The following is a 10,098-nucleotide window of genomic DNA, read 5'->3' as shown; positions in this document are numbered from 1 at the left end:
GTATGCATTTTGTTATAATAGTAGAACGCCACCTGGAATTCTGTACCGTCCGATGCCTATTACCCTGCTAACAGTTATTGGTTTCCAGAATGTTCAGGGAACGTTACCTTTTGGTTGCAGGAACGTTCCTTGAAGGTTGTCCTGTGGTTGATATGGAACGTTTTACTAACGTTCCCCTAACAGTAGTTTTTGTTTGCATATTTGATTGAGCGTTACTTTGTCACAACCTTCATACAACCTTAAGAAAACCTTCTCTAAAGGTTCCCAAAACATTTCCCTAATGTAACTTTTATGCAGCCTTAAGAGAACGTTCCCCTAACAATACTTTGATACAACCTTTAGAGAACGTTACCCTAACGTTACTTTTGTACAACTGTTAGAGAACGTTCCTCTAACTCTACTTTTGTACAACCTTTAGAGAACGGTCTCCCAGCGTGTTCCCCTAACGTTAGGTCCCCAGAACGTTCCCCTAGCGTTACTTTTATGCAACCTTTAGAGAACGTTCCCTAAAGATTCCTAGCATGTCTCCCCAATGTTAGGTTCCCAGAACATTCCCCGAATGTAACTTTTATGCAACCTTTAGAGAACGTTCTCTACAGAACGTTCCCTCATCACAAAGAACAGGACAATCTTACTGAGAAACCCACGACCATGAAAACATAATCTCCTCAGTGAAGGTAACAAAAAACCATGTGACTAAAACATGGAAACAAGATATTTAGATGTGATGCAAACAGATGGTGGCATGGCTCGTGTGAAGAGTGAACTGTGGTGCTAAGTTACAGTGTGCAAGAGTTCTATTGAAGGTCACATAGTGGAGCAGGGCTGTTGAAGAAGCCCTCACTGTAAATAACCAGCGGGGCCACCTGTCACTATGTCACCTGTCGGAGGCTCTCTCTGTCTCTGTCTCTCACACACACGCACACACACCGGGCCCCCTTAAGGGCTGGACTCTGTAGTAGAAATGCACCCTGAAGCACTCTTTCACAACTTGAGCCCGATGAATCCTGGCATTGTCATCTGGGAATATGCCCGTGCCATCAGGGAAGAAAAAAATCCATTGATGGAATAATCTGATCATTCAGTATATTCAGGTAGTCAACTGACCTCATTCTTTGGACACAGAATGTTGCTGAAACTAGACCTGACCAACTGCACCAACACCCAGATCCTAGCACTGCCCCCACAGGCGTGTACAGTAGGCACTAGGCATGGCCAGGCGGTGTACATACAGTACATGTGTGTGTATATATATATATATATGTACATACATGTATATATGTATACATACATATGTATATACTGTATATATATATATAGATGTACCAGCATCTCCATTTCTTTCTATTTACATCCAGCCCATGCATCAACTTGACATTGTGCCTGCACAGCAAATATTCCATTCACCGTCAGGACTTTGTCTGAGAGCTGTTGGTTTGTTAAATATTCATTTCTATAATAGTAAAGTTTCTGTTGTCATATGTCTACATTTCAAAGAAGGAGTTTACTTCTTTCTCCCATCAGATATTAAGTGGAGTGACCATATCAGTCAGGCTTTTGATCCGCTCTGCATGAGGTGTTGCTCCTTCTTTATGACAACCCTCCCATTGTTGGACACAAGGAGTACACCGATGTTCCCCCCCTGTGGCCGGGGTCAGCTGAATCATAACATATCAAATGTAACTTATTGTCCACACTGACTTTCTGCTTGTTTTTCCTTTTAAAAGTCGCTGACACATAGGTTTTTTGGGCTCGTTGTAGTTTTGTATATTTGGACTTATTTCCAGCTCATGTTTTTCTATTTGTTATTTACACGCAGGATAGTTTGATTTTTTTTTTTTTATCCTGGTTGGGAACTTGGGAACTTTAACACCAGTTCTTTATTATTCATATGTGACCAATTGATTATTCAACCGTCCCCCCCCCCACACACACACACACACTCACCCCACCATACTGTGTATTAAGGGCATGACCAACATTCTTTCCAGACATGTGCCTCTGTCAGTCATGACTGGCACACCGCTCTGAACACGCCCCCCCCTCTCTCTAGTCTCTCTTTTCGTCTCTCTCTGCAGCTTCAAACTAAGTTTCCTGTACATTTTATGACTTTTGAGGTGTTGAACACCCACTGATTGTTTTCGTTGTGTTTTTCTTTGGTGTAAGAATCTGTATTGAGACATTGCTCCAGCGTGGATTTGAAGATTTGAAGAACAGTGTAACTTCTCCAAGATGTCACCTGTGAAAGGCTGGACAGTGACGCTGCTGCTGCTGCTCCTCTGCTCAGCACACACACCACACTCTGGGCTCGTGGTTGCCCAGGAGGACCTGAGTGAGGCAGATGCAGAACTTCATGCCAGAAGTCATGAGGCTGTGGGTGATGAAGAAGCTGGAACCAGTGACGCTGATGAAGAGGTAGCAGAGGAGGAAGGAGATGAAGAGTCAGATGAGGAGGATGAGACTGTGAGACAAGAGACAGAAGAGGAAGAAGAGGAGGAGGCCTCTGATGATGAAGATGCTGAGGAAGAGGAGGCTGATGATGATGATGATGACGAGGAGGAGGAAGAGACCTCTGATGATGAGGAGGAAGAGGAAGAGGCCTCTGATGGGGATGCTCCTGAGGAAGAGGAGGCTGATGATGATGAAGAGGAGGAAGAGACCTCTGATGGGGATGCTCCTGAGGAAGAGGAGGCTGATGATGAAGAGGATGAAAAGACTTCTGATGGGGATGCTCCTGAGGAAGAGGAGGCTAATGATGATGATGATGATGAAGAGGAGGAAGAGACCTCTGATGATGATGAGGAGGAAGAAGAGACCTCTGATGAGGATGCTCCTGAGGAAGAGGAGGCTGATGATGATGAAGAGGAGGAAGAGACCTCTGATGTGGATGCTCCTGAGGAAGAGGAGGTTGATGATGATGATGATGATGAGGAGGAGGAGGAAGAGACCTCTGATAAGGATGCTCCTGAGGAAGAGGAGTCTGATGATGATGATGATGATGATAAGGAGGAAGAGACCTCTGATGATGACGAGGAGGAAAAAGAGACTTTTGAGGAGGGAGATGAAGTGACTGCTGAGGATGATGAGGCCAATGAGGAGGAGGAGGCAGAAGAAGAGGAAGAGGAGGAGGACGGGACCAAGGAAGAGGAGGATGGTGAGGCGGCAGAGGAGGAAGAGGATTCTGATGACGAGGAGGAAGACGATGAGGACTTGGAGGCAAACACAGCTGAGAGTGAGGGAGAGGAGGAGGCTGAAGATGCTGCTGAGGAAGAAGAGGATGAAGCTGAGGAAGATGGTGGTACGTCCCTTTTTTTGTACTACTACTAACTACTTTTAAATTGTACTACTACTAACTACTTTAAATTCAAATAATATACAGTAGAGTAGAAAGAACTTATCTGCTCAGGTAACAGAATCAGAAGAGAGAAGAACACAATACATTTAGAATTCTGCTACTAATAATAATGATGATAATACAAATAATAACTATACTAATAAATATAGCTGCAAGCAGCGATATGGGGTCCTCGAATCCATCCCATCATGTCCAAGAGAGCTTTTGTAGATCTCATCCTGATCGACAGTATTTGAGGGTAAAAGCTGCTACAAAGGTTGTTGATTTAAGATTTTACAGGGGGCGCTGTGGAGCCATTTTGTGACTATATATGTGAGTATTTGAGCATCCGTTGAACTTTGTACCACTGCCATGGTAACGCGGTTTCACGAACTATCACGATATTCACCACACAGAGAAATCTCTGACTGAACCAGACTCAAAATTACTTGCGTACATTTCCTCTTCCTCATTTCCTCCAACAACTGTTTTCTCTGCTTCTTTTCTGACGATGAATGTCTGAGATAATGCTGTCACTGCCTTGATCTTATAGCCATCACCTGGTTAAGGTGTGTGTCACGTGTCTGTCTAGTGCTGTGAAGCGATTCGTGTTCCTCGTGAGACCCGAGACTTCACAAAAAACCTCCTGATTCTGAGAACTCCGGGTCGGCGGGCGAGATCTGGCAAGGCTGGTTTTCTGCTAACAGACATTAGACGGAGTGGAGAGAGCCCCCAGTCTCCCTGCAACAGTACATTTAACCATTTAAATCAGGTCAAACATCCAGCATAGACCTGCTTTAAGGTATGATGGGGCCTGATCTGGATTCTGAACTGTACAGGGAGCCAGTGTCGAGAAGCTAACACTGCAAAATACTGCTTCATCGCTCTATGTTTGGACATTCTGCTATTTCTGTAAGAGGCTTTCAATTATTGAATGAAATGAAATCAATTTCAGATATAAAATCTTTTACTTGGCTCAAATCAAATCAGAGCTATACTCACTTTAGCTAAACATATTTGTAATAGCCGTTGTCATGTATTTGCAGATTTTTATAGAGTATTTTAAACATAAAAAGCCCAACTAGGGAAGGGAGTTGAGAAGTATATGGTATAAAACTCTGTACAGCACATCAGTGTTATGCTCTGTCTTGGAACTATGTTAATATGGAGGACCAAAAGGGCCAAAATTAAATAAATAATTAAATGTGTCATGAAACAATTAAATGTGTCATGAAATAATTAAATGTGTCATGAAATATGACACTTAATGACACTTTTAATTAATTCGTGACACTTTTAATTATTTCATGACACTGACTGACATTTAATTATTTCATGGTCCGTGTTGCAGTGGATCATTAATTTATTTAATCTGTCAAACTCGCCCATCAAAGTCAGAGGGCGGGGCTAACGCTGATCGAGTCTAATTCATTGCTTTGGTCTGAAATGGCATGGCTGCCATGTATCACAGCATAGCAGCAGAGAAAAGAAATATAAACCTGAAATAAATATATAAGATCATTTGAGGCGAGAAAGTTGTCATTTAGAATTCAAAAATGTGGTTTGTGTATTAAGATATCATGTATTATATATAGTTTGGCAGCGACGGTATCGGAAGTGATCAGCTTCGCCTCAGCGGACGCTCGCTGCTTAGTGTCCGAAGGAGAACAGCGTTACCTCGGCCTGTGCTGATGAAATGATCCGCTGGCTCAGATCATTTGAGGCGAGAAATTAGTCATTTAGAATTCAAAAATGTGGTTTGTGTATTAAGATATGATGTATTATACATAGATGAATACATGAATAAATCAATAAATGAATGAATGAATGAATAAATGATTAAATAAATAAATTAATAAAACCAGCGCAAAGTAAATGATGTAAATTCACAGATAGCAGTGTTACTCAAGGACAACAGCAAAGTAACTTTTATTTTTTTAAATTTTACATTTTTGTAACATGGCCAAACATGCAAACAAAAACGTTAGTAGAAAATAATAGAGATGCCTAATTTATCTGGGGTTGTTTAACGTAAAGTGTGACACCGCTGCAGCTTTTGTCACTCGTGTCAGTTTAAAAATAGACCAGCTTATCCATGTGGTCACTGCACAGCACTGTGTCTATTTTGGGATCACAAAAAAAAAAGAGAACCACTTATTTATCAGTTGTTCATATAGTCTTTATTCTTTAAAGGGATAGTGTCGTTGTTTTTCTGAGCCAGTTGCACGTGGATGGTTTTAAGTGTGACTGTTAAAATGTGTCCATATCTTATTTATTCAAATAAACACCAATATGATGTCTGTTTTGTTGGAGGACAGTCTGTGCAGATGTTGTCTATGTGTTTGTGTGTGAATCAGATTATAGCAGATGCATCAGAATGGATGCTAAATGTTGTATACTTTTAGATTTATTGTGTATGTTTTATTATTTGTACATGTTGTATGCTTAAAAAAATGTTGTATCCATGCCCTAACCTGCAGAGTAGTTCCAACTCCCTCTCTGTCTGTGCTGTCCCGTGATGGGTCAGAAGGCCAGGAACCGCTAGATTTGCATTATGGATTATTATGGAATTATTAGAACTAATTGCCAGTTGTAGCATTTAAGTGATGTTGGCTTTTTTTCCACACTAGAGTTTCCCTCCACTGAAGGACTGACACATATGTGATATCTGCACTTATATATACTTTGTCACAGATGAGGCTGAAGGTGACGACCCGAGGGAAGAAGAGGAGGCTGACGGTGACGACACGAGGGAAGAAGAGGAGGCTGAAGGTGAAGCGGTGCAGTTCCGCTCCGGCTCTCTGTGCAGCGTCTGCTCCATTTGTAAGGTAAAATGATGGGATGCCCGTTTGCATGTCGAGTGATGAATAAAGCTACAGTCACACTAATAATTATCCTCTAATCGTATTTAAGTACTATGAACCTCACTAAAGATTAGTTTAGTGAGGTACTAACTGTCGATTAGATAATTTACCATCACTTGATTGTAAATGTCTGTCTTTATTTCACGCTTATTAAAGGTTTCTGCGTCTGTGAAGTTGAACATGTTGTTTCCTTGTGGTTGTTGTTTTATTCTCGCCTCAACTCGTTTGGTTTGTGACGTCACAATTGCATCGGGGAACATGTTAATTGCCTTTTAAGTGGCTTCACCCGAGTGTGTGTGTGTGTGTGTGTGTGTGTGTGTGTCCCAGCACTGCTCTGAGGACTGCGACATGTGTCCTTGTGAAGAGGGAGAAGAGTCAGATTACTGTGAGCACTGCCGGGTAAGTGTAGGATACTGCAAATCATACACACTGTAATTCCATGATGGCCGCACTTCCTTGTGTTCACACTTCTTTGTTTTTTCCAGCAGGAATGCTCTTCCTGCTACCTCTGCCCCATACTGTGTGACACCATTTGCACGGCAGGTAATTAAATAATTAAATACTAGTAATTATGAATCATTATCACCATATGTTTTAGGATAGGTTCATGTCATAGCGCTCTGACAATGGAAAAAACAAATAGTCTCACACACACACAAGGTGCCTTACAGATTTGGGTACAGGGTGTTTTTTTTTTTAAAACATTTTATTTCACTTTTCCAATTTTGCTTTAAGTGCTAGTAAAGTGCTTGTCGAGCCTCGCCCACTCGACCCCAGTCACATATAAAAAAAAAGACACACACACACTCAAAGCAGGAAGGGCTGCCAGACCACAAGTGCAATTACCTAGAAATATGAATTTTATAATTTTATTTTAAAATGACCAAAAAAATGACCACCAGACACATGCGCCGAGCTGTATGACCCAGTATTGTTCTCTCATGACTAGGGATGTACTGTATATCATTAGGATTTTATCGATACCGATACTGATCCTCCTTATCGGTACCCTTATCAATACTACAACATGTAATTTTGTGTAAAAAATAAAGACGTTACAGGATACAAGCTTCAACTGAACAGAAGCTATGCAATTGGAAGCATTGGTGATGACAAAAAAAAGTACCGATAACAGGACTGTTTGTCCAGAATCTTAACGGTACTCTGGTACCAACCCAATTAGGAACCGGTACCAAAACGTACCGGTCCTCAGTATACATCCCTACTCATGACCGGGCTCACGACCTGCTTTGACTGAGGGCCTTTCTGTGTGGAGCTTGCTTGTTCTGCAGAGGTTAGTCGGACACTCTGAGGTGAACGTACTGTAGGTGTGAATGTGAGGGTGAATGGTTGATTCACTCTACATGTCTGCCCTGCGATGGACTCGTGACGGCCCTGCATCCCTCATGTAGAGAATAAAGTGGTAAACAATGAATGAATGAATATGTTCTCTTTGTAAATGTCTAATTATTAGGCTGCTGGCTTCTCTTACAGGGATGTTGTTGAGGTTACAGCAGTTTTTATTGTTTCATGCCTTTAATTATCGCTTTATCGTAGTAGTCGTAGTCCAGGACACATTTCACTATGGGACAATAACGTATATATTGATGATTGATTGACTGATTCAAGCCACGAAGCTGCACGTTGATTTGATTGACATTTTCCGGGGATGTAGGTGATGACACAAGAAGGAGATTATTGGGATTATGGTGGGAAACTTTGCCCTCTCTAGTGTTGAACTATTGTGTGTGTTTGTTTTTGTCAGTTTTTGCACATCTTACCTTGTGTGTGTTTTGCAGGTGGCCTCGTGGATGAGATCACAGGATCCCTCTATCAGTAAGTCTTCTCTTTTCTTCAAACACATTGATCACATCACACTGACATACCAGACAGACCAAGTATATGTGCTGCAGGTTATAAATGCCTACATGCTGTATATTCTTTGTGAGAACATGACATGAGGATGCTGTGTGACTGACAGCAGGTGTCATCTATCAGGAGCGTGAAGTTGCAGGTGACGCTGTAAACTTAACTAAACTAAGAACGATATTTCAGTCTGCTCAATGCAAAAATTATTTTTTCTTTTTCAAATACAAATAGCCTCATTTCTGGGAAATTGTTCCAATTTTTTTGCCTAAAAACTAGAAAAGTAATCTAATCTAACTTTGTCTTAATAAGATATTACAGCTGACTTTATTTTATTACTTTATTATATTTTGGTTTATTTTAAGAGTAAACTGCATGCTGTCTGTGTGTCATTGTTCTCTACCGAAGCATATTTCTGCCACACCAGCCAAATAAACAGATCAGGTTTCCTCCCACAGTCCAAAATGCTTACCGATTTAGGGATTAGGCAAATTGGAGTCTCTAAATTGACCGTGCAGTGTTTGTCTCTATTGGCGTGTTTCCACCGGCTCTACTCGCCTCGCCACGGCACAGCAGGGTTAAGTTGTGTTTCCACTAGCATAGCGCCGTCACAGGAAGAGAAGGACTTTCATTTTGCTTATTTTGACCATAAAAGGGCCAGAAAATGTCCAGTGTCCAGAAGTGCTTTTGCCCATTTTTTCAGAATAACTTTCAAATTTACTGCATGTTCAAATGGTGTATTAACAATTTCAAATGAAGAAAAACTAAAAGTTGAATTTAAAAAACACTGTGGTTGTACATAAACACGAGATTGTGTGTGTTAAATTAGAAATACAAAAAACAATGCGTCCCTGTATAACCCTTGTTAAGGAATATTTGTCTTATTTGCAGTCGTGTTGTTTTCAGATTATAGATTCACATGCACCAACTACACCTGCAGGCGTTACACTTTCTCTTCCTGTCATACTAAGTACTCTCTGAGTAACAATGAGTGCTTCTTTAGTCGCACCTCTTTCATCTGTTCCCAGTCTGGTGCCAAGGGAGTCAGATGATTGACAGCTCTGTAGCTCAGGTTCATACTTTGTAAGTGTCAGTGAAGGCTGACAGTGATGTGCGAGACGGCTTAGTAACGTATCCTGTGATGACTCACGGCTCTTTGTCTTTTCAGGAGCGTGGCCGCTCTCCTTTGAGCACCGTGGACACTTTGACGTCTTCCTGTGGTCACAATCTGGCTGCCTGCAACAAACCGGACTGTTTCAGTTTCTAACGACCTTTTCACTTTGTAGGCTTCAACGTCCTTTCCTTCATTTTATGGCCCAAATAGTTATTGTATAGTTTCCAATGCAAAATGGCAAAGTTATTGTGAAACGCTTTTTAGCTGAGAAGGAAATATTTGTGGCCCAGTCTCGTAGCAGGAGGTGTGGGGTATCGGGGGTATCGGGGGTATCGGGGGTATCGGGTCCGACGCTGCTCGTATTTGTCTTTGTAAAACTCTGATACTGCTGCACCCGATACCACCTGTGCTCTGCTCGGCTGTCAAGAGGAGGAGGAGGAGGAGGAGGAGGAGGAGGAGGAGGAGAAAAGTAGCTCCGTCAACATCTAAACAACCAGCACGACACACAGCAAAGGATTTGCTACTATCAGTATTATTTATAGAAATCTAACTCAAGTCTATCTGTTCCTATACTTTAGCTCACGTACAAACGTGGTGTTCCCTAAACAAACAAGGCTCTCCTCTAAGTTCTCTAAGTCTTCTATGTCTGGATGTAAATACCTGGAAATAAAAGCTGAAATATTGATCTCTTGACTTATTCATCTTTCCATGTCAAACCCAAATGTTTTCAAGCAAAGATAAAGGAATTGTCCTCATAATGTGTAAACAGCGGCACTAGTATCTAACGTTGAATTTTGAAATTTAATCGTAGTTGTACACGGTCAGAGAAAAGTGTCATTGGTGCATCTCTTAACTCTTTAACACCTGAGCCTCAAAATGGCCATCTTTTTTTGTTGTTGTTGCTTATTTTAACCATAAAA

At 41.4% G+C, this 10,098-nt stretch overlaps 1 protein-coding gene across 3 annotated transcripts; it reads left to right on the top strand.

The window, feature by feature from the left end:
• The first annotated feature begins 2,009 nt into the window (after positions 1-2,009).
• On the top strand, positions 2,010-9,863 carry LOC131448105 (sarcoplasmic reticulum histidine-rich calcium-binding protein). Of its 3 annotated transcripts, none has more exons than XM_058620218.1 (6): positions 2,011-3,298; positions 6,029-6,162; positions 6,526-6,597; positions 6,687-6,741; positions 7,998-8,034; positions 9,233-9,863. In XM_058620218.1, the coding sequence occupies exons 1-6, from the start codon at positions 2,233-2,235 to the stop codon at positions 9,252-9,254; spliced, it is 1,386 nt and encodes a 461-aa protein (XP_058476201.1). In that variant the 5' UTR covers positions 2,011-2,232; the 3' UTR covers positions 9,255-9,863. The 3 variants fall into 3 exon arrangements, with proteins under 3 accessions (XP_058476202.1, XP_058476201.1, XP_058476200.1); XM_058620217.1 differs by having other exon boundaries at positions 2,012-3,298; positions 6,684-6,741; XM_058620219.1 differs by lacking the exon at positions 9,233-9,863 and having other exon boundaries at positions 2,010-3,298; positions 7,998-8,038.
• The last annotated feature ends 235 nt before the right edge of the window (positions 9,864-10,098 follow it).

This window comes from Solea solea, chromosome 21 (genome assembly GCF_958295425.1).
Source record: "Solea solea chromosome 21, fSolSol10.1, whole genome shotgun sequence".
NCBI lineage: Eukaryota > Metazoa > Chordata > Actinopteri > Pleuronectiformes > Soleidae > Solea > Solea solea.
This window is presented reverse-complemented; position numbering and strand designations above follow the sequence as displayed.